At 43.7% G+C, this 23,594-nt stretch overlaps 1 protein-coding gene across 4 annotated transcripts in view; it reads right to left on the bottom strand.

Moving 5' to 3' along the window:
- DHX58 (DExH-box helicase 58) overlaps nucleotides 1-23,594 on the bottom strand; it is a 39,542-nt gene that overhangs the window by 15,538 nt on the left and 410 nt on the right. For 2 of the 4 annotated variants that reach the window (XM_053258452.1, XM_053258453.1), the window contains exons 2-9: nucleotides 17,281-17,421; nucleotides 10,709-10,910; nucleotides 8,782-8,983; nucleotides 6,288-6,478; nucleotides 4,624-4,740; nucleotides 4,338-4,464; nucleotides 1,669-1,860; nucleotides 356-612 (exon numbers count right to left, since the gene is read on the bottom strand). In XM_053258452.1, coding sequence (XP_053114427.1) covers nucleotides 356-612; nucleotides 1,669-1,860; nucleotides 4,338-4,464; nucleotides 4,624-4,740; nucleotides 6,288-6,478; nucleotides 8,782-8,983; nucleotides 10,709-10,876 — 1,254 coding nt within the window. In that variant the 5' untranslated portion in view covers nucleotides 10,877-10,910; nucleotides 17,281-17,421. Of the gene's footprint in view, nucleotides 1-355; nucleotides 613-1,668; nucleotides 1,861-4,337; nucleotides 4,465-4,623; nucleotides 4,741-6,287; nucleotides 6,479-8,781; nucleotides 8,984-10,708; nucleotides 10,911-17,280; nucleotides 17,422-18,847; nucleotides 19,041-23,594 lie in introns of all 4 variants that reach the window. The other 2 variants (XM_053258454.1, XM_053258455.1) reach the window with 2 other exon arrangements.

The raw sequence follows: 23,594 nt of genomic DNA, 5'->3' as shown, positions 1-23,594 counted from the left end.
AATCTTACACGTTACCCTACTTAACTTTTCAGTTTTAACCAACTATATTCCCTCATCAATTGAAGCCAGTTCACATGGGCATGTTGAGGTGTTGGTAGCTGCAACATGTAAGGAAGGACTTGCATGTATGAATCAGCCATCACAGGCAGAACCTTTATAGCATCTTCTGTCACCTGGAACATAACGTTCTTCAGGGGAGATGGTCCACACATTCAGCTGCAAGTCACCACCTCATTAAATGGTGTGTGTATATACATGTACAGAATGACCCTCCATCTCTCTGGGCCTCGCTTTCCTCTTTGGACCTGCGGCAGGACAGCGACCGAAACCCAGCTCTTCCCCATCTTAGCCTTACCTGTGTCATGTGTTTTGTCTGGTTGCTGTAGCCAGCCCCAGTGAGGACAGCAGCCTTGATCCCAAGTTCACGCAAGGCCTGGTTGCCTTGTACCCACTGATGCAGGGAGTGAGCGCACTGGCGTGTCCGGGTAAACACAATGCCCCGTGAGCTCTGCAGCTCTTGGAATTGGTCCCGGAGGACCTGAAGCAGCTTGTCAAGTTTAGGATTTTCATAGCGCTTGTCTCCAGCTCGGGCCAAAAGGTGCTGCTTGTTCCCTGAAAGACAAGATGTGACAGGCAGCTGCAAGGAAGAGTGAAATGCTCCTTTTCTCCTGCTGTCTACAGTCCCTTTGCATCTTGCACAATATGTCCAAGTACGCTGTGCAAATTGCAAGCCAGTGTGGCGTAGTGGTTGGACTAGGATTGGGGAAACCTGAGCTGAAGTCCCTGCTCAGCCATGAAACTCACTGGGTGACTCTGGCCCGTCACTTCTCTCTCAGCCTAAGAGAGGGTTGTTGGGAGGATAAACGCACCCATGTACATTGCTCTGGGCTCCTTGGAATAAGAATGGGATATACATGTGATAAATAAATGTCACCATCTCCAGATTGCTGTTTGTCCCATGGGGTTCTGCAACTTTTAATACTACAAGGGAAACAGCAGCCTGGGGTGGGGAGGGAGGGATTTCTATTGGGAGAACAACGTAGAGGGAAAGGGTTACATACTCCCACTCCACTGGTCCAAACAGACTGAGAGCTCCCCCACAGCAGCATTCCATTAAGCAAGAATAAAAACTGGGAGCTCTAATCATGAGTCTCCTTGTAACATGTAGTTTGGTCAATCATAAAATGTGCAGAAATCGAGTGATGTCCATGCACGTGTGAAGTTTAAGCTAGCCTGCAAATGGGGGTGGCCCTTTCATCATAAGGTGAGACAGTCGCCTCAGGCAGAGGATTGCTGTGGTGCCAGGAGGGTGGCAAGACCCCCCCCCCACCGCAAGAGCAATTCTTCGGGACTGATCCTGCCCTTGCAGGCTTGGCAAGGAGCACCTCTCCTCTCCTTTTGCCTTGCAAAAGTTACAGGAAGCGTGATGAGGAAGAAGGTGGCTGCTGGCAACCTTCCCCACCCTTCAAGCCACTTCCACACTTGCAAGGGTCAGTCCTGGAAGGGGCTTAGCAAGGCAACATTTGGTGCCTCGTCTCCTCCGCTTCCGCAGTACCTTGGGCCAGCCCTGCCTGCAGAGTGACGCATATGAGGGGAGAGCCGGCACTTGGCCCATTCCTGTAGCGCCTAGTGCAGCATGTGCCCCCCTTTCTTATCACTACGACTTACTGTCAAAGAGCTGGACCAGGTAGCGCTCAGTTGGGTCCTGCAGCACCTTTGTAGCATTTTCCAGCAGGTAAAACTCATCCAGGGTCTTGAAGGCATCGATCATGCGCACCGTGTCATTGATCAGCAGGGCATCATTATATTTACGGAGATGCAAGGCACACACTCGAGTCTTTCGGCAAAATCCTTTTGCTCCTGATGATATTTAAAAGGAAAAGGACCGTCGCACCTACATTGCTCTTAAGATGTATAATGAGAACCTATAGAGTTTTTATAAATTTGTTTTGCCTTTTGCATCTATGGATTGTTTGGTCTAGGACCGTAAATAAAACTTGACTTGACTTGACCGTCGCACCTATCACTCATGTTACTGTTTTTGTTTTTGTATGGATTGTTACCTTATAGGGGAAGGACTTGCAAACATCATAAGCACAACATGGTTACTCATTGTCTTGAAGACTACGTGGAAACATCTGGTGTAAAAAGAATGGCTTTCATATAAAAATAAATCATGTAATGTCTTTTACATAGATATCAAAGCACCAGTTAGAAACTTAGTTTTCCTGGAAAGCACTATGCATAGTGATAAGGGCTGATGGGTCATCCTCAAACCTACCCCACAAAGTAAACTGACACCCCAAATACATATCAGCACATTTTTGTCACTTTCTCCTCACCTTATGGCAAGCGAGGGTCTACCAGGCAGCAGTCCTTTGGGAACTAAAATGTACAGCAAAGCTAACTGATAAGATGCTTGATGTGACTCTCAGAATGCTTTGCTTTCTTAGCTTCACATACACCTGAATTCATCTGATGCTAATATTTGTTTATTGATTCATATCAGAGTTGCAGCAGGTCATTTTCTGCCCCACAAACAAGGTGAAATATTACTTAGGGATCCCTTGTCAACACACAGGAGATGAGGAGGAGGAGAGCTGGTCTTGTGGTAGCAAGCATGACTTGTCCCTATAGCTAAGCAGGGTCTGCCCTGGTTGCATATGAATGGGAGACTTGATGTGGGAGCACTGCAAGATATTCCCCTCAGGGGATGAAGCCGCTCTGGGAAGAGCAGAAGGTTTCAAGTTCCCTCCTGGCTTCTTCAAGATAGGGCTGAGAGGGATTCCTGCCTGCAACCTTGGAGAAGCCGCTGCCAGTCTGTGAAGACAATACTGAGCTAGATAGACCAATGGTCTGACTCAGTATATGGCAGTTTCCTATGTTCCTATGAGAAATAGAATTGTGAAAGGTGCTAAGTCAGCAACCCTGGGAAGAGTGAAGTTGTCTACATTAGACAAGTTCTGCGAGTCGTTCTAAAAAAGCTATGAGGGAATAGTGGCTGACATCCACACTAATTTCCTCAAGAGTACTACTCAGCAGTTACTCTAAAAGATTACTAAATTTTAAGAGGACTTCCTTTACTAAATTTAGTCAGGTTGTCAACCATTATAATTTGGATATGGCAGCAGTGTCATGGTATTAGGAGAAAGACTGCCTTTCTTCTAGAATTATAGTACTGTTTCATTATATTACTAAATCAAATAGAGCCTTATCTATATATTTAATTCTCCTGGATGAGCCTTGGAATGTGCATCCTGGCACCCAGCTGATTGACTGGGCGGCGAAGGCGCCTGATTGGCTGAGGTGCACCCAGGAGGATTGGTCGGCGGCGGGCCCAGCCACGGCGGCACTCGGCCTGGCACACGCCGGCCGGAGACTGGGGCAGAAGGTGGGGGGGAAGAAGTCACCGCCAGCCCCAAAGAGCGCACAGATGTTCTGTGCGGGGTCGGCTAGTTATTCATTATTACTAATACCAACATAACCTGCGATCAGCTGATCAGTATTCTACAGGCTGCATTGGCTTTCAGGTTATGTTCTGGATACAGTTCAAAGCTCCTTGATTGCCTCATATTCCATCATAGTCCTAATCCTTCAGGACATAGTATAGAAACCTGTCATTGTAAGAAGACAATTGCTGTTGGCTAGATAGTGGTTTCTCAGAGCAGAGACCCAAATTCAGGGAACTCCAGTTAAAGGATCTTAGGTTGCAGGGCTAGTATATATATTATTTATATATTATATTATGATATTTATTCAATTTCTATACTGCCCTTCCAAAAATGGCTCAGGGCAGTTTACACAGAGAAATAATACATAAATAAGATAGACACCAGCAACAGTCACTGGAGGTACTGTGCTGGGGGTGGATAGGGCCAGTTACTCTCCCCCTGCTAAATAAAGAGAATCACCACGTTAAAAGGTGCCTCTTTGCCAAGTTAGCAGGGGTATGGAATAAAGGCCATTTTCTGCCAGAAAGCTATTAACCTTGTAGTTTATTTATTATTTATTGATTTGATTTTTAGACCGCCCTTACAGAATAGCTCAGGGCGGTTCACAGATATCATAAAACAGTTAAAATCGATCGATTGGGAATAAAAATTTTAAAATACAACAAAACAGCTAAAAATAAAACAATTCAAAACCTTATAAAAACCTGATACATTGAAAACCCTTTAAAAGGAATTAAAAACCCTGGAAGGCCAGACCGAACAGGTAGGTCTTTAGGGCTCTCCTAAATGCCAATAAAGAATTCAAATTAAGGATTTTTTTAGTTGGAGATGCTTCCTTCCCCTCCCATGCCCATGCATTGCAAAAATCTTCCATGGCATGCTCACCTTCTTTCTCAAGCTCTACAATATGCTGCTCATAGATCTGGGTGCCAAAATCTGTAGTCAAGTCAGGTTTATCCAAGTAACTATGGATCTGGATCATCATCTCCTTTAGCTTTTCACCAAAGGGATCCTGGGGAAGAAAGATCACGGGCATACTCTTATTAACCAGTTGATTAACAATTCAATTATCACAAGGGCGTGTAGTACAAAGTCATGATTAGAATTGCAAAGTCATGATTAGCTGCTTCTAATCTCAGACACTCACTATACAGTTCTAAGAGGCACTTACCTGAGACCTTTGGTCGGGGATATCATACCGCTTCTTGGGTTGTGGAACAGGACTATCATGGTAGAAATTAAGTTTGTCAGATGACATGATTTTTTCAGTGTCCAGGTTGGCACAGATCTGGAAAGGGTTAAGTCAGCTGCATGAACATTGGAGGTACAAACCAAACCTGCCATCAGACCTAGCATTCTTATATCACAAATAGAAGCAGGGGGTGGGTGGCAGAAAATGGAGAAACCCAACTATGCCTGTGTCATTTCCAGACACACCTGATATTTTCTAAAATTATCTCATTTAATATTTTTGTACAGGAGGCAGCTGGGGAGATCAGTACCACCTGCTCACTGTGATTGTTGACAAGGTCTACACACCTAGATTTTTTTAAAAAAAATAACGTATTTTTATACCGCCCAAAACTTACGTCTCTGGGCAGTTTACAACAAAATAAAAACAGAAAGTAAAACATTAGTTAAAACAAAAATGAAAAATTTAAAACATTACTAAAAATTTTAAAAAGAATATTTTAAAACAGCATTAAAAACATTAAAACAATATTAATTAAAAGCCTGGGAGATGGAAAATAGGCGATAGCATTTAATACTTTCAGCATGTTATCATGCTTGCATTGTCCTGAGTATCAGGCCTGCAGTGGCCAATTTTGCAATAGCAGTTTAAAACATTTCTAAGTTTTAAAAACACAAACGATTATAAAAATTCTTATCCATGTTGTCAGAGGAATGGAAATGAACATTGGCAGGAATGTCCTCCAAAGATCACTCCATGGAGATAGTGCAACAATTTAATTGTTTGGGGATAGGGATAAATAAGGGGTGATAACACACAGGAAGGCTATACATGCAAGTGAGCTATCCCCTGCTTTCCTTCTCTTAGGGGTGTAGATATTGCCGAAAATCACTATGTCCCCTGAGATGGTACTGATGGTCAAAATTTGTGGGCTCATGGACTATTTGGTTTTCTAGGCACAGGGAGGTTTTGGGAGAGCATTTTACCATCCAGTTTCCTCACAATCAGGATACTTTACCACCTCATCTACTGTTTGTATGAAATAGGCCTGCACTTGCAGTCCAGAGTGGTCCAGATACAGGAGAACCTTGTTATTCATGGAAGCGCTATTCACAGCTGCAAGTATCTATGGGGTGTCTAATAGACACCTGTTTCCAATATCCACGGATACTAATAGGTTAAAATCCACATGCCCGCAGTTCCTAGAGGGCCAGAAGTGACTGCAGAGGTCACTTCCGGCTGCCATTTTGTCTGGAGGAGCCCAGGAGACAGGAGGATTCATTTTGTGGCTAATTTTTTGAAAATATTGGACTTCCCTCCTCCATGATTTTTTACAATTTTGGTGGGTATTCTGTCCTTTGGTGGGAATTCCTGGGCACATGGGGAACCCGCAGAGCACGCCATAGTAAGTTCTGGGCCGTTTGGGGGCTTTTAAATTCCCCACCCCCACCCTGGAACGGTTCCAGGGTGGAACCTGGGTGAAACCAGTGGAACCTAACCCCTTTTCCCCATAGCCCTAATGCCTTGTTACTTGCGGTTCCGTTCCATAGGAACAGAACCCCTGTGAGTAATGAGGTACATATGCAGAGGCTAAAAAAGAGGGAGGCTCCAGTATTAGACCACATGTTTTCTGCTGGACTCACCTCTAGGATGTGCTCTTGGGCTCCCTCCTGGGAATTGGCACCGCCAGTGCCCAACGAGGCTGTGAGTCCCAGGATCTGCGGCAAATTCCGCTGCCCTTTCTGCTTGCGCTTCAAATAGTCCTCCATGATCTTGTTGTAGGTGGTTCCTTTGTGAGTGTGATGGCACTCATCAATCACCAGCAAGGTGAAATCTGTGCACATGGTGGAAGGCAATGACCAGTTATAATTGGGGCCCTTGTCTCTTCTTTATAATTGTCAGCTCACCTGAATCATATTATTTAATTTCTCAAGACAGAACAAAGCTAGCAATGGGGAGGGGGAGTTTTAGGAGGTGATGATAATCCAGGAAGTTTATGATAAGGACAGAATCTGGTTGCCAGTGTAACTAGCATTCTCTTGAATCCTGGGATTTTGCATACTTAAAAAACCCCTGCCTATGTTGTACAAGACGATACATTCACTTCTGAACTGCCTGCACTGCTTCAGTCTTCTAAAATAATGCCCAGTGTTGCCGGACAAGGCTTCTCTGTGGCAACTAAAAATTGCATAATAGCACTTCCAGACTGCTGTGTCCATTATTTCTGGTTCAGAACTATCATGTTGCCTTGTGCAGAATTTCAGTCCCTGTGTTGCTTGATTTTAGAAAAAGGTTTAGAAGAACAAAAGCAATGTCTACAGAGTGTTGAATTAATGTCCTGGCTACAAGTCTGAGTGGGAAATTTGCAGTTCCAATCAGATCTCCGCCACGAACCAACAATGTAGCCTTAGGCAAGCCACTTTCTTTTGGCCTCAATCTCTCATCTGCATATGGGATTAAGAATACTCACCTACTTTACTGTAAGGATTGAGATAAAATATGTGAACATTCCAAAAGCACAATATAAATGTTCAGCATTGCTAGTAATATTAGAATTTAAAAGTAATAAGGACAATTCAGTGACCTAAACTGATATCAATATCTGTAACCTGAATCCCTAATTCCCAACTCTTTATAGGCGTTGCTCATCAGCATTCTCATGAACTCTTGTGTTCTTGGAACAAATTCCAAAGCTATTTACGTGCAAGTCTGCACTGACTTCACTACTGAACTCAGGAGTAGCTTTTTCACAGAGTTCTAAGCCTTATTTCTTTATTGAGAGCCAGCGTGGTGTAGTGGTTAGAATGCTGGACTAGGACTGGGGAGACCCGAGTTCAAATCCCCATTCAGCCATGATACTAGCTAGGTGACTCTGGGCCAGTCATGTCTCTCTCAGCCTAACCTACTTCACAGGGTTGTTGTGAGGAGAAAACGCAAGTACACCGCTCTGGGCTCCTTGGAGGAAAAGCGGGATATAATAATAATAAGAAGAAGAAGAAGAATCACCATCAGCCAATTACAAAAAGCAGCTTTACTGGGAACAGCCTATATTCTGCGACGATATCTATAACAATTGACAATAAAATTCTGGCATCCCAGGTCCTTGGGAAGGACTCGATGTCTGGATAAAACAAACCAGTCAATAACACCTGTCTGACTGTGTAAACAAGAAATAATAATATTTGCAGCTTACGTCCAATGCATGTACAATCTGTGCACAGTGTTACAGTGTACACATGTGCAGTTATTCACACATTATGTTCAATGCATGTATACATTCCTATCTGTACCCAGCATGTAAAGTGGCTTGTACCCCAGTTTGCTTTTTAAATGAAAGCATGTTCAGTCATTTGCACAGAAACATGTACACATGTTCAGGCATCTGGGCAACATGTACAGGCGGCAACAATGTGCCCAGAAGTTGCACCCAGCTCGAGAGATAGGCTGAAGGGAAAGCACTCTATACCCAGCTTGCAGATAAGGATTCCCCCTGCCCCCTTGATTGTAGAATTCTCCAACAATGGGAGTGTACACAGCTCCTGAACCAGGGTAAGAGGCTCCTCCTTCCCTAGTAATCATTGTGAGAACAGCCCTAATGCTTTTGATGAGGGTTTAAAATGGGCATGGAGGAGGTTTTCCTCTCTTCACCCCTGCAGGAAAGTCCCCAATAGTTTTAAAGCAAGAAGGAGCTGAAATGAACAGACCAGTTGCCAGTTTCACCTTGTTTTGCCTTCTCCCTTCAGGAAGCAGCAGCAAAAATGACAAAACACTCTCACACCAAAATCAGTGGGCAGTTGGTTTACTCCGGCAGTGAGAGCAGCAGGCCTCTACTTAAGAGGGGAGAGACAGATCAAGTATTTATCCTTACTGAAAAAGGCGATCCATTGTATGGGTCATTGTATTGTACAATGAACACTAAATCAGGCAAGCTCTAGCAAAACCAACACACTGTCTTCTCTTGTGGTCTGGAAGCACCTCTAGGTTGTAGTGTGTGATCGATGGGTCAAGAATATCTTTTGATGGCTGAAGATGTGAATTCAGCAATCTCCTGAGGCCACCAAACAAAGCAGCCCCAGTGGACTGAATTAAGCCTCTCTGCACCACACCACCACCACACCTCCCCAACCCGATCCTCACCTGTCAGCTCCACGTGTATCTCTTCCTCTTGGCTACTGAGGGCATTGTGTAGGATCTGAGCTGTGCAGATGATTAAATCATTCCTCTTCACCACTTCTGAGAAGAAAAACTTTTCGTTGTTATCACCACTGATGGCTGCAATCTTGAAGCAATTCTGCAAGACGCTGAACTCATTTTTCAGGTGTTGGTTCACTAGAGGCACCTGCCAGCACAAGGATGTGGCAATGAAGTGTTTCCAAAGAGAAGGAGTGGGAGCCACTGTTGCCACGCTTCACCATTTGGGGGTACTTCAATGTACTTCCTAAACTCAAGCCTCAGCCATTTTCTGTCCCTAAGATTGCTTGGAAGAGAAATGCCAACTGCCTTCCAGGCAGTGTTCCCTCTAACAGGGATTCCCATCCCAGATGTTGTTGACTACAACTCCCAGAATCTCCAGCTATAATGGCTTTTGCTTGGGGATTCTGGGTGTTGTAGTCAACCACATATGGGAATCTCTGTTAGAGGGAACATTGCTTCCAGGTAACCAGTCATTCTGACAAAGTGTTTTCCTAAAAGGGCAATACTCAGGTCCATTTGCAAAAGACCTGCCACAAACCCAAGGAAATACACTCACCGATTGCATTATGGCATAAGCAGGTGAAATGTAGGACAGATCCTGAACGCTTCAAAAAAGAACCCAAGAGAAAGGAAAGCCAGCTCTCTTACCTCCTAGTTTGATAAGAAGTTCCCAAGGCTGAGTCAAGTTCTACTCAACCTTTCCTCCCTATTGTTATCAGAACTGAGCAGAGTCTGTGCCAGTGGATGTGATGTTCTGTCCTTCCTTCTCTTTTGACCAGATGACTGTTCTAGCGATCTCCCTTTTCAAATATCCTTTGTCATTGAGCATACAGGAAAACATCACCCATATATAACCTAATCATAACTAATATTCATGCCTTATCAGGAGCAGTAGGTCCGGAAGTCATCTGGAAACTCCAGGAAGGGACCATCTGCTGGACTCCCCCTAGCCTTAGGACATGTTTTTGCCTATAAGAACCCCCTTCAAATATGAGATCTTTTGCTTTTGAGATCACATCTTGCTGATGCCATTACATCTGCCATATTTGCTGCCTGTGCACTTGCGTGCACCTTGCCATCAGATGCTGCAAGACCTAAGTAGATATGATAAACAGCTTTCCTCTTCTCTCTCTCTTTCACCTGCAAACCTCTATCCCCCTTCCTAGATGGGCCTTGGGCCTGATCCAGCAGGGCTGTTCTTATGTTAGAATATTTATTTATTTATTTTAATTAACATATTTCTATACTGCCCCAAACTCACATCTCTGGGCGGTTTACAACAAGAAAACAAACAAAGTTAAAATATTAGTTAAAACAAATGACAAAAGAAAACTTAAAACAGTAGTTAAAACAAAATAAATGATATAGTAAACGTTAAAACATTACAACAATTTATATTTTAAAACATTTTAAAACGATGTTAAAACTGTTAAAACAATAACAGCAAGCAACTTGGTGACATGCCTAACCAACCACTTTTTCATTTCCTGTATCCCTATTACCCCTCAATAAAGCAACTATTTTTTTCAAAGTCACATCTCCATCCTCTTTCTTTCCATTTCCAGTGCATCCATGTTGCGGCTGCCTCCTGCACAGCACTTAAGGTATTTTGATTGCTGTTCTGCACCCATTTGATGCTAATTTACTCCACTTCAGCCAAAAAGTGGCCAAAGAACGTGGTAGCTGACATTCCTCCCAAAGACCTCGTAACACCACTTACAATTCGGATGGGAGTATTCACATTAAATACACTATTTCCCCCCAGAAACATGTACAAAGCTCATATCTCTCAAAGAGTGCTTTGGCCCTTCTATGACCACCCATCCCATTATTTTTTCTGGTGCCCCCACTTCTGCCACCTTTCCCTTACCGTGTTGACCAAAACTGCCACCTTGCTCTTCTGTTGGCTCTCCAAGTGCCTCTTACAGACGTAGGCAGCTGCCCGGGTCTTTCCTGCTCCTGTTGGCAGCCAAATGATGATATTCTTGCCCTCCAACGCAGGTTTAATGACTTCCCACTGATATTCACGCAGCTCCATGTAACCACTGTTTTGTGGCCCTCAGCCAAAAGGCCTGAAGGACGGCAAGAGAACCAAGTCAGCCCAACATCTGCTTTGTAACTCTCCATCACAGCTTATAGAAAGCATGTTAAATCATGGCTTTTTACCCAGGCTTTTATTTGATTGTCTCTGCTGCTACTCTTTGTACTCTGTATTGCTTTTATGCTTTTGTTTTAAATTTTTAATCAGATTTGTTTTATATTTTTAGCTTAATATTTTAATTGTGTCTTTTTTACAATCTTGTTTTTAAATATTGCTGTAAACCGCCTTGGGATTGTTTTTAATGAAAGGCGGTATATAAATGTAACAATCAATCAATCAATCAATCAATCAATCAGTGACTTTTGTACCTATCTCACCACCACCTCCTATCTTTCCTTATCTTATTGGTGTAGTCTTTGGTTGTTTAAACTGCAGAGCCCAGTTCTTTCTTGAAGCTCCTCTACTAGCTGACCAGAGAGATGGCTGTGGGTTATTCAGTAGGGAAGAAAAGGCATTTGGCACGTACATCCAGGCATGCCATTTCTTCATGTGTCCTAGGGATGGCTACCAGTGAAAAGTGAGAACAGGATCTGAAGCTGTGTTCTGCCTCAAATGAATCCCTGGAATACAGAAACAGCATAGCAGTACCAAGGTACTACTATTGGGGGCAGACATCATAAGTAGATAATAAAACTTGACAGGTGATGAATAATAGAATTCTGTGATTTTTAAAAGAATCAAGAATGCTCAATGCAGGAATTTTATGGTTGTAGGTGTCTGAACATAAAAAGAGCCCAGATAAGTGAGGCCAATTAAGTCTAGCGTTCTTTTTCTTATAGTCGCCAATCGGCTGCCTCTGCAAAGCCCCCCCAAAATACATGTACTCAGGATAAGGAGGCACATAGCCCTCTCCAGCAGTTGCTTCTGAGCAACGAGTATTCAGAGGCATACTGCCTCTAACCAGGTCACCACTATGACTAATAGCCATTGATAGACTTGTCCTCCATGAATATGTCTCTTAAAGCCATCTGGGCTAGTGGCCATCCTTATATCCTTTGCCAATGAATTATGCTTAATTGATTATAATATGAAGTGTGCTTGGAATACAATAGTATCCAGGAAAAACTGGGCATCTAGGAATATGTGGTTGCTACTAGCTAAGAGGTTGAAGTAGATTTGAGGGCAAAACTGCAAAGGGACCTTGTCGCCAAGATGTGGACACCTCAAAACTAAAGTGATGCTGCCTTTTTAAAACTGCAGGTCTGGACATTGACATGTTTACACACCTTTTTTTGCAAATTTAGATATCTAAAGGCTAGAGGCAAATTACGAGATTTACAGTTTTATTGCCTGGTCTTACAATCTGGTTGTTTCTTTTATTGGATCTTCTGAGAAAGCTTGGCATCCCCTCTCTCCTTTTCGTGTGTGTTTTGGATATAGTTGTCGGATCTAGTGGTGTTTGTGTGTATATATATCTGAATATTCTTACACTCCTCTTTAAACATTGATTGGATTATAAATATTATTATTTCTTGTTTACACAGTCAGACAGGTGTTATTGACTGGTTTGTTTTATCCAGACATTGAGTCCTTCCCAAGGACCTGGGATGGCTGAATTTTATTATCAGTATTGTTCTTGTTGTTATTATAGATATCGTCGCAGAATATTGGCTGTTCCCAGTAGAGTTGCTTTTTGTAATGGGCTGATGGTGATTTCTGTGGCCCCTATGGTGTTGAGGTGCTCTTCAAGGTCTTTTGGAATTGCACCTAGGGTGCCAATTACCACTGGGATTATTTTGGTCTTCTTCTGCCACAGCCTTTCAATTTCAATTTGTAGATCTTTGTATTTTGTGATTTTTTCTATTTCTTTTTCTTCTATTCTGCTATCCCCTGGTATTGCTATGTCGATTATTTTGACTTGTTTTTCTTTCTTCTCGACTACAGTTATATCTGGTGTATTGTGTGGCAGATGTTTGTTTGTAGTCGGAAGTCCCATAATATTTTTGCATCTTCATTTTCTTCAACCTTTTCAATTTTATGGTCCCACCAATTTTTGGCCACAAGTAGCTTGTATTTTTTGCAGATGTTCCAGTGTACCATCCCTGCTACCTTGTAATCCCTTGTTTGTAGTCAGTCTGTGTGATCTTTCTACAACAGCTGATTAGGTGGTCCACTGTTTCATCTGCTTCTTTCTTCTTCTGCATTTGTTCTTAGTGCCTGTTCTTGTGCAGCCAGTATTAAACCCTCTGTTTCTTTCTTCAAGTTGCCATTCTTAAGCCATTGCCAGGTCTTGGTGATGTCTGATTTTCCACTTATATTGTGCAAAAACTGACCACGCAGTGGCTTATTTTTCCATTTTTCTGCTCGGTTCTTGACTTGTTCTTTCTTGTAGGCCTGGGTCTAGATAATCAGTTTCCTCCAAGACCGCCTGGAGCTGAGAGGCCACCACCCTCTCAATTACCTTGCCCAGCCATGGGAGATTGGAAACTGGCCTATAATTGCTCAACTCTGAGGGATCTAACGCAGGCTTCTTTAGAAGAGGTCTAATAATTGCCTCCTTAAGACAAGGAGGCATCCTGCCCTCCCTCAGAGAAGCATTTATGATTTCTACCAGGCCGTCTACAACAGCCTCCCTGCTAGATAGAACAAGCCATGTTGGACAAGGATCAAGAGAACAAGTGGTAGGCCTCACCGCTCCAAGCAGCTTGTTCACATCATCAGGAGTCACAAACTAAAATTGATCCAGTTGAATCGTATAAGAGGAGTTGTCGGACACCTCCAGTTCAGACATCAAATTAATTGTGGATTCCCCATCTAGGTCAGCCCGAATCCAAGAGATTTTGTCTACGAAAAATTCATTAAACACACCACAGCGGGTAACTGATGCCTCCAAATTCTGGTTCAAGGGAGAGGGAGCAGATACTAGTCCCCTCACAACCCTGAACAACTCCGCCGGACGTGAACTCGCAGAGGCAATACAGGCAGAAAAGAACTGCTTCTTTGCCGCACGTATCACCTGAGCATAGATCTTTAAATGTGCTCCATGTCGCAATCTGTCAGATTCAAGTCGAGTTTTTCTCCACTTGCGCTCCAGTCGCCTACCTTGCCGCTTCAACCCCCGTAGATCTTCCGTATACCAAGGGGCCAATTTTGAAGCAGGTCGGAGGGGGCGCTTAGGAGCAATCGTGTCTACTGCCCTGGTGAGCAAGTTGTTCCAGTTCAAAACCAGGGCATCAACAGGATCATCAGCAGAGCCAACATTAAATCCCTCCAAGGCTTCTTGGAATCCTACCGGATCCAGTAACCTCTTCGGGCAGACCATTCTAATAGGCCCCTCGCCCCTGCAAAAGTGGAAAGCGATTGTAAGTCCAACCTTAACCAGATGGTGGTCCGTCCATGACAACGGGGAGATCATAGGAGTCCCCACCCACGGAACACCACCCTGATCAGAATAAAAGACCAAATAAAGCGTGTGACCTGCAATAGGCATCTGTATTAGTACTTCAAATTCTGATTTAATGGAATTTGAATTACTAATAACCAAAAATGCTGATCATTTCCTGCGATTGATATATAAGTTGCTGTTGAAATATGACTCAGAAACAGAACAGATAAAAGACTGCATGATTAAGTCGACGCAAAATTTAAACAGGGCAACTGATATTCAACAATGGGAACATCAAAGGAATGTGAATATTAAATTTACAGCAAATAGTACCTTAAGAGAAAATTGGTACAAAATGTATTTCCGTTGGTACATTACTTCTACGACAATTAGAAAGATGTACAGTAATTATTCTGGAGACTGTTGGAAATGTAAGAATCATGTGGGGACATTCTATCATATGTGGTAGACGTGTGGCAAAGCACAACAGTTTTGGAAGAAAATTCACTCTAAGATGCAACAAATTTTAAATATAAACTTTCCCTATTCACCTGAGCATTTTTTTGTTAAATATGACTCAACCTTATATATGATTACTTCTGCCAGGATTCTCTATTCTGCCAATTGGTGATCACAGGCAACCCCAACCTTGGACGAATGGCTAATAAAGCTATGGGAATATGCCTCGATGGCTATGATCACTGATTATTTATGGAATACCTCAGATAAAATATTTGCATTAACCTGGGAACCTTTCATAAATTAAAATTTAGCACAGGGTCAACATCCACACCCAAGATTTGGGTTTGTTTTTTAAATACTGAGGGTTGATTAACACATTACTTATATCTTTCTGTAATATCTGATGTGAGGGGGAAGGTTGGCAAAGGTTGAAAGCGGAATCCCAGATTGTCATATGTAACTGTTGGAAGATCAAGATATGATAATGTAATCATGTTTTTTCTTTTTCTTTTCTTATTAAATAAAAATATTATTTTAAAAAAACACAACATGTTTACTTTCCAATCCATCCTCATTTTATTGAAAAAGCTTAGTCGGTCTGTCTGTCTCCAGCTATCCTAATTTTTAATTCAAATAAATAGTCTGAAGATTCCTGACTTAATTCCATCTCTGAACCCTAAGCTCAGAAGGCCTGGACTAGTCAGTTCCTGGATCAGACGAGCACTATCCATTTTGTTTTTAAAGGAACTCTATAGTATTTTAAAGACTGATACCAGGGGTATGTTTCCCAGACTATGGGAAACACCAAAATCGGGCAGCAGTGATATAGGAAGATGCTGAGAGGCATCATCTCACACTGCACGAGAGATGGCAATGGTAAACCCCTCCTGTATTCTACCAAAGACAACCACAGGGCTCTGTGGTCGCCAGGAGTCGAAATCGACTCAACGGCACACTTTACCGTTACCAGGTAAAATACTACCCACTGCAAGCTGGGCAGTGGCACTGAGACAGACACCCCCCCCCCCCCGCCAGCCTATTCCTCTACCTGCAGTCCCTGCTGCCAGGGCAACATTCCTCCCACTTGCTGCCACCTTGTTCCTGCCTCTGGCTGCAGAGGCTGGGTGCACAGGTCCACGCTGGCCACACTCCGCCCCCTGCATCCTCGTGGTCAGAGCTCAGAAGGAAAACCCAGCAGTTCCCTCACCCTCTTCAGCCTGCAAACAAAATGTTCCCTTCCTGCCAGCTGGATGAAAGGGAGCATCCAGTCCAGGAGAAGCATGCACTTCACATGTGGGAGAGGGGAGGGAGCCACTGTGATTTCCTTCCCTTGACAGCCAGCCTCCAAGATGCGAGGTGGGGAGCACAGCAGAGGGAGTAGCAGGCGGCAGTATGGGGGAAATGTTGCTGCAGCTGTGGTGGGGGGCACATGAGAGAAAATAGGGCAATGCAGCAGGGTGGCGAGGGGCACCCTAAGGAGTGAGAGGGCCTTGGCAGCCCCCCCCCATCCCCAGGGATGCTTGTTCCCCCCTGTTCCATTGTCGTCGTCCCCCGCCTCTGACTGATACAGTTATTGTGGCATTATTATTGTGTTAAGATCATTTTTTAAAAATTAAAATCCTGAAACCAGCATGAGATCAGAGATAGGCCAGCTCTTTTGACTGGATCCCAGAACTGACTGTCTATGAAAGAGTGAAGAAGCCTTCCCCTTTCTAATGACTATAAAATAGGGGCCAGGACCCCAGCAATTTTATCACCAGTTATCAGTCAAGCAGTTAACATCTACTGGTGTCCAGAAGTGAGGCGATGAAGAGATTAACACTCTCTCAGTCCACGCTGAGAGAGCTACTTGCTGAACTAAGGTAAAACTCAGGTGTTAGTTAGTTAATGTCTTTGCATTTTCTTTTGAATTCTTGTGTGACTTCCACTTCCCCATTTCTCCCACTTCCTTATTTTGTGTGCAACTCTTACTTTCTTAATGAATTTCATATAATTAGAAGTGGCATCAGTCTGGTTTTAAAGGGTTCTGGAGGGTTACGTGCAAAACTCTTCCCCATGAGCCTTGCAAGGTCATTGAGCTACTAAATGCTCTGTTTTTGTAAATATTCTGTTTCTCTAGAGCTGGGTTCTGTACAGTGCCAATAAGTCCCAAGACAGACAGTTCTAGGATGCTGAAGCCATGTCTGAGCCTGGTCAGTGACTGCAGATTAGTCTTCAACTGATGGCAGCCAGCCTACCTTGAAGGAGCAGCGTGCTCCTAAATTGGGATCAGAGCAACTTCCCTGCAGGGAGTAGATCCCAGGAAAGCGAAGAGAAACTTCACCCCCCAGGTCCATCATAAGCCTCCACAGGAATTTTTCCAGCAGGAGGCAAAGCATATACATATAATTACATTTTAAAAAAGCAACTGCTGCTCCACAGTAACCAGGTCATGAATCCAGGGAAAAGGGAAACTATCCTCTTTAGCTCACGAAGCCTCCTCTTTCCCACAGAGAATGCACTCTGCTAAAGCGAATTTCTTTTCCCGCTGTTCCTCATCACATTAGGTACCTACTTGTCTGTCTAGGTCCAGAAGATCCTCGAGACAAGGTGCTGATACTTCTGTCTGCTGGACTGCTTTTGGACTCTGTAGGAAAGTCTCGATTCCTCACCCCACCAAGAGTTTTCTTTAGTTTCTTTTGCCAGAAACCGAAACCTAAAAATGCATTGACAGTGCATTTAGTATGTAGGAGCCCCAGCCAAGGGGGATTTCGACAACCGCAAAGCAAGTCTTCCTATGTTGCCTATGGAGAGCCAGTCCTCCTTATACCAACCACTGGAACGCTGCAGATTTCTTAGAATCCCAGATAAGAGGGAATAAATGATGCTGAAGGTGACAAATCCCACCTTTCTGCAGCATATTCAAGGGGCCATACAATAACTGGAATGAAAATAATACATATACAATGCAATTAATTTTATTTTTATAGTATTCTATGGCAAAATCTTTCTGGGTGGTTTACAACCACGGACAAAATCTATGAAATCACAATATGACAGCAATAAAGGGTTGGACCACCTGAGGCCATCCAACTGCTGTTGGACTATAATTCCCCAAACCACTAACTATTGGCTATTGCTGTAGCAGATGATGGGAGTTGTAGTCCAAACCCAGCTTTTAAAGCCATAGGTTAGTGATAATACATGGGTGGTCAAGTTGAGGCTCTCCAATGGTTGTGGGACTACAACTCCCACAATTCACAGCTGCAACAAATTGTGGGTGGGGGTGATGGGAGATGGGCATTCTCTGTGTGTGCGTGTCTCTCCTACCCCATCAACTTTGCAATACCTGTATCAATATGAACCAAATTGGGTACAGTTGTAGGTACACATAGGGACACTTCAATGGCATAGTTTGTAATGATGTCATCTGCCCCAACTCAAGATGGTGGGTGCTTGAACATTTGAGGCACAAGAAGGCTAACTTGTGGCTCTAATTGTGCCCCAAATTGAAGGATGTGCCCCAACTGAAGGCGGCGGACACATTAACATTTGAGATGCATGCAAATGGGCTAACTTGTGAGCCGCCTAACCAATTTGAACCAAATTTACTACAGCTGTAGGGACACATAGGGATGGCTTTTAAGGCATAGATTGTAATGTTATCCACCGTGATTCAGACGTGTGGACATTTGAAGAGCAAGCAGGCTAACATGTGGACCATCTAACCAATTTGAACCAAATTTGGTACAGTTGTAGTGAGTGACACTTAGGGACACCTCAGTGGTGTTGTATGTGATGGTGCCCTCCACCCCAACTGAAGAGGGCAGACACATAAATATTTGAGACACAAGAGGTGTGCCCCGGTTGAAGATGGTGGACACATGAATATTTGAGGGGAAGGGGGATAACTTGTGAACCACCTAACCAATTTGAACCAAATTTGCTACAGCAGTAGGGACTCATCCTGATGGCTCAAAGGCATAGTTTGTAATGCCATCCACCCCAATTCAAGATGGAGGATGTATGAACATTTGAGGTGCAAGTGGGCTAACCTGTGAACTGCCTAACCGATCTGGACCAAATTTACTCCAGTTGTAGGGATAGTGAAAGGGAAATAGGCAGATTAGCTCTTAACATACCGGTAACTTGTTTTCTTTATTTAAAAAACACTCTTGAATAAAATTATTTTTACTTATTTTCTGAAAGCCAGCAAGAAGAATACCACATGGACCTGAGAGAGGGAGATCCATAACTGAGATGCCACCACAGAGTAGGTTTTTCATCTTTCAACAATCAGCCATAGACAATGGAAGGGGGCACTCATCAGAACATCTTAATGCACAAAGGGAAAGGGTTACAGTGGAGGAGGCAAAGGTTAGCAATGTGAATCATTTGGAACCACGGTTAAAGGCACCTCCATGTAGCCTGAACTAGTCATAATTAGAACTGGTCTATTCTGAACAAAGCATAGCATTTTAGAGTTAGAAACAGGGGCGTAGCTAGGGAAGAGGTGGCCTGTGTTCATCCCTCTCTCTGGCACCCCCCCCCCTTGAGTGAGGGAAATAATGAAGATAATAGGGAGGGGTGGAACTGGAGGGCCCTCAGGAGCTGGGGGCCTGTGTTCTTTGAACTCTTTCACTCAATTATAGCTATGCCTCTGGTTGGAAAGGGACCTTGGAGGTCTTCTAGTCTGAGCCTTTGCTCAGTGCAGAAAACTGCTGCAGCATTCCTTCATGCTGTTCCACTGTCTAACAGCTTACAGTTCGGAAATTCTTCCCAATGTCTAGCCTAAATCTGCTTTCTTGCAATTCCAATCCATTGGTTCTAGCCCTGCCCTTGGGAGCAGCAGAGAACAAGTCACCTCCTTCTATGCGACCGCTCTTGGATGGATGCATTTGGATACATGTTATGCATCCAAATGGTCTTAAGGGCAGCTCTCTATAGAGCACATTACAGCAGTGCAATCCAGAGTGAGTTAGTTGCATTTTTATTCTTCCCTTTGTCACATGACCCCAGGGCAATATAGCCATATAAAAATGCAATTAGCAACGATTACCTGGGATAGGGGTGGGGTAATAATGCATGATCAAGTCATACTTTATGGAGGCAAGGTCATGATCATCTAGAAGAGGCACAGTTGACACACCAAGTGGGCCCCTGGAAGATGGGAGAAAGACATTCCTGGCCATAGTAGCAACTTGGGAATTTAAAAAAAAAAGCTGGATGCAAGCTTGCTTCTTCAGTGGGCGTGCAATCCCTTCCTAAGCATATTATCCATCAATTCCTTGCTCTAACCCTTCCATTGCTATCACCTCTATTCTTATCTCTATCTTCCATTTATTGTTTACCATTCAGCCTGTCAACTGATGCTAGGCTTTTATTCAGGAATTTCACCACTTATTGAGGAAAAGGGAAGATAAATCTGTGTGTCATTTATGTAATGATGATATTCCACAGCAGATCCTTTTACTTCCCCTCCTCCAAAATGACTCCAGAGCAGGAGCCTCCCAGTACCATCTTCTGAAACCTATTGCCAGATGGGACTGGAATCAGTGCAAAGCAGTGCTGCCCATTCCCAGCCCTGATAGTGAGCCTAGACACCGTGATAAATGATACTAGGAACATAAGAAGCTGCCATATACTGAGTCAGACCATTTGTCCATCTAGCTCAGTATTATCTACACAGACTGGCAGCGGCTTCTCCAAGGTTACAGGCAGGAGTCTCTCTCAGCCCTATCTTGGAGATGCCAAGGAGGGAACTTGCAATCCTCTGCATGCAAGGATGCAAATGCTCTTCCCAGAGCTGCCCCATCCCCTAAGGAGAATATCATACAGTGCTCACATGTAGTCTCACATTCAAATGCAAACCAGGGTGGACCCTGCTGGTTTCAGGCAGAGGCGGATTAACGTAGTAGCAAATGTAGCATTTGCTACAGGCCCCGCGTTTTTGAGGGCCCCACATGCCCAGCTTCCAACTGGGAATTAAAGTTAAAACTTTACTAGTTTTATTTGGTCCATGTTAGATAAAATATCCCTTTTCTGCTAAATGTGTCTTTTAAGAGAAGGCCCAGCACAGCATCTGTCCAGTGGCTGTTGTTGGTGCCTATCACATTTTTCTTTTTAGAGTGTGAGCTCTTTGGAGACAGAGAATCATCTATCCACTCTTTATTTTTCTATGTAAACCACTTTGAGAATTTTGATTGAAAAATGGTATATAAATATTCACTGTTGCAGTAAGTGTGAGTTTGTGGCTTGGTCTCCCATACTCCGAAATATAGCAAATAAAAAAGGTGAATCACTTTACTATGCAAGTAAATAATTTATGTTTTAATATCTATGGGTGGTTTTAAAAAAAATTTAGGGGCCCTTTATAACATATGCTACAGGCCCCGCACTAGCTTAGTCTGGCCCTGGTTTCAGGGACAATTCATGCTTGCTACCACAAGACCAGCTTTCCTCCCAAGACCATACTGAAGGACACTGAGAGAATCAACAAGGACAACCACGACAGGGAGGCTCTACACACGATCAATGTGTAGAGCCTCATGGGGTTATGTGGGGAGAGCGGGCCTTGTCTGCTCTCCTCGCACAAGAGCAGTTGCTTGTTGCTGGGTGGCTGGATCAGCCGCCCAGATGAGAGGCTGCTTCGGTCAAGCGCTCCTGTGCCCAGCTGCAGCTCCCTTGGGAGGTCTGGGGGCTGGGGGGAAGCAGAGCCCTGCAATGTGCTAAATCATTGTAAACCGCTTAGAGAGCTTCCAGCTATAGAGCAGTATATAAATGTAAGTGCTATTGCTATGTGGTGCTCCGCCCTCCCCTCCCCTCTCTCCCCCACCCCGAGTGTGTCAGCACAAGCAGCCATGGCTGATACGTGATCAAAATAATAAGGTTAATGGAGCACTCACTCCGTTAACCACATTTAAGGGAAGAGTTTTTTAGGTGGGCTAGCTGCTGTGGAACCGCCAGGCCCGCCCATGAGTACTCATGGTGGGGGGAAACAGGGCTGGGCTCCCTTAGCCCGGTTTCCTCCCATTGTGAGAACACCCTCAGTTTCTATCCTGCCAGGCCTGAAACCAGGTTGATATGCATAGAAAAAATCATTCTAATCTAAGAGAACTGGTCTGTTACCACTCACCTTACCCAGAAACATAGATTTGTGACCAGCTGGTGATTTTTGTAGATCCTAAAGATCTACAAACATATATATATGTTTTTATATATATATATATATATATATATTTTTAAATATATATATATATATATATATTTTTTTTTTTTCTATGTAAACCACCTTGAGAATTTGGGTTGAAAAGCAGTATATAAATATTTGTAGTCGTAAGGATCCAAGAAGGATTTAGATTAAAAATTTTTTAAAAAAACCACAGTGGGAAAATTTAAGAACACAGGGTCTGAAGCATAAGGCTAGGGAAGGAAGTTCTTGATGATGCTCCTGGATGTAACATGCCAGTGTGTGAGGGTGCCTCCCTGCCCCAGAAACACAGGGTCTATTCAGGATCTTTTTGCTACATGTCAGTTCCCCAAGCCAAAACAATAGCCAAGCATCAAAGAGAATGTCTGTGTAGCAACATAACAGTGAGCCAGCGTGGGAACAGAAGTGCAGCAACCCTAGAGGGACTCTGAAGCCAGGATGGTTAGGAACATAGGAAGCTGCCATATACTGAGTCAGAGCATAGGTCCATCTAGCTCAGTATTGTCTACACAGACTGGAAGTGGCTTCTCCAAGTTTGCAGGCAGGAATCTCTCTCAGCCCTACCTTGAAGATGCCAGGGAAGGGACTTGGAACCCAGATGTGCTTCCCAGAGCGTCTCCCTCCCCAGATATCTTACAGTGCTCACACATCTAGTCATATGTGACCAGGGCGGATCCTGCTCAGCTAAGGGGACAAGTCATGCTTGCTACTACAAGACCAGCTCTCTTCCCTGGTTCCTTATCCAGGAATAAGTAAGCAGGTACATACTTAATATCATAACACAAACAAGTCACCCTCTAATCAGTTTGTTGTATTCATAATTAAAATGTCTAGAGGGTGTTTCCTATTATTTCCTCTGTACAGTGTTCAGCCATGTTAGACATATTGTATTGATGCTTAGACTGTTGTGGCGTGTGTGAGAGTGAGAAAGAGAGAGACAGGGAGAGAGATCACATCTCTCGCTCTGGTGTTAGCGGTTTTGATTTATTTTTATAGAACAGCTTGATAAAACTACAGCAAATAAAATTGATATAAAGGTAAAGTGTGCCGTCGAGTCGGTTTCAACTCCTGGCACCCAGAGGGTCCTGTAGTTTCCTTTTGGTAGAATACAGGAGGGGGTTTATCATTGCCTCCTCCAGCGCAGTATGAGATGATGCCTTTCAGTATCTTCCTATATCGCTGCTGCCTGATATAGGTCTGGGAAACATACCAGCGGGGATTCAAACCACCAACCTTTTGCTTGTTAGTCAAGCATTTCCCCGCTGTGCCTGCTAATCACAGAATGGTCTTCCACCACCGTTAAGATGCTTCCCTCTTCACACAAAACACTGCCATTTCCATGAGCAGTGACAGAGGAAGGTGATTGACATGCCGGTGCAGGCCTTCCAACCTGCTTTTGGCACTCATAAACATGTACGGGCTGAACTCCTGACTATAATGTTGTATGCATGTTCAGATGTTTGCACCACTTGAACATGTTTTTTGTGTGAATGACGGTATCTGCATTCATGTTAGAAGTAACCCAGGAAACAGGCCCCTCAAATGCATGGTACAGACAGGAAGTGTATTGCTGTACCTGCATTCAACATAAATGTGTGAAGAAGTGTACCTACATATAGATCTGTATCTCTCTATGCTGTACACTCATTATACACGAGTTGAAGCTCACATGTGAATAG

The sequence above is a fragment of the Hemicordylus capensis genome, chromosome 5 (genome assembly GCF_027244095.1).
Source record: "Hemicordylus capensis ecotype Gifberg chromosome 5, rHemCap1.1.pri, whole genome shotgun sequence".
Lineage (NCBI taxonomy): Eukaryota > Metazoa > Chordata > Lepidosauria > Squamata > Cordylidae > Hemicordylus > Hemicordylus capensis.
The sequence above is the reverse complement of the archived record's forward strand: the minus strand, read 5'-3'. Positions and strand labels throughout refer to the sequence as shown.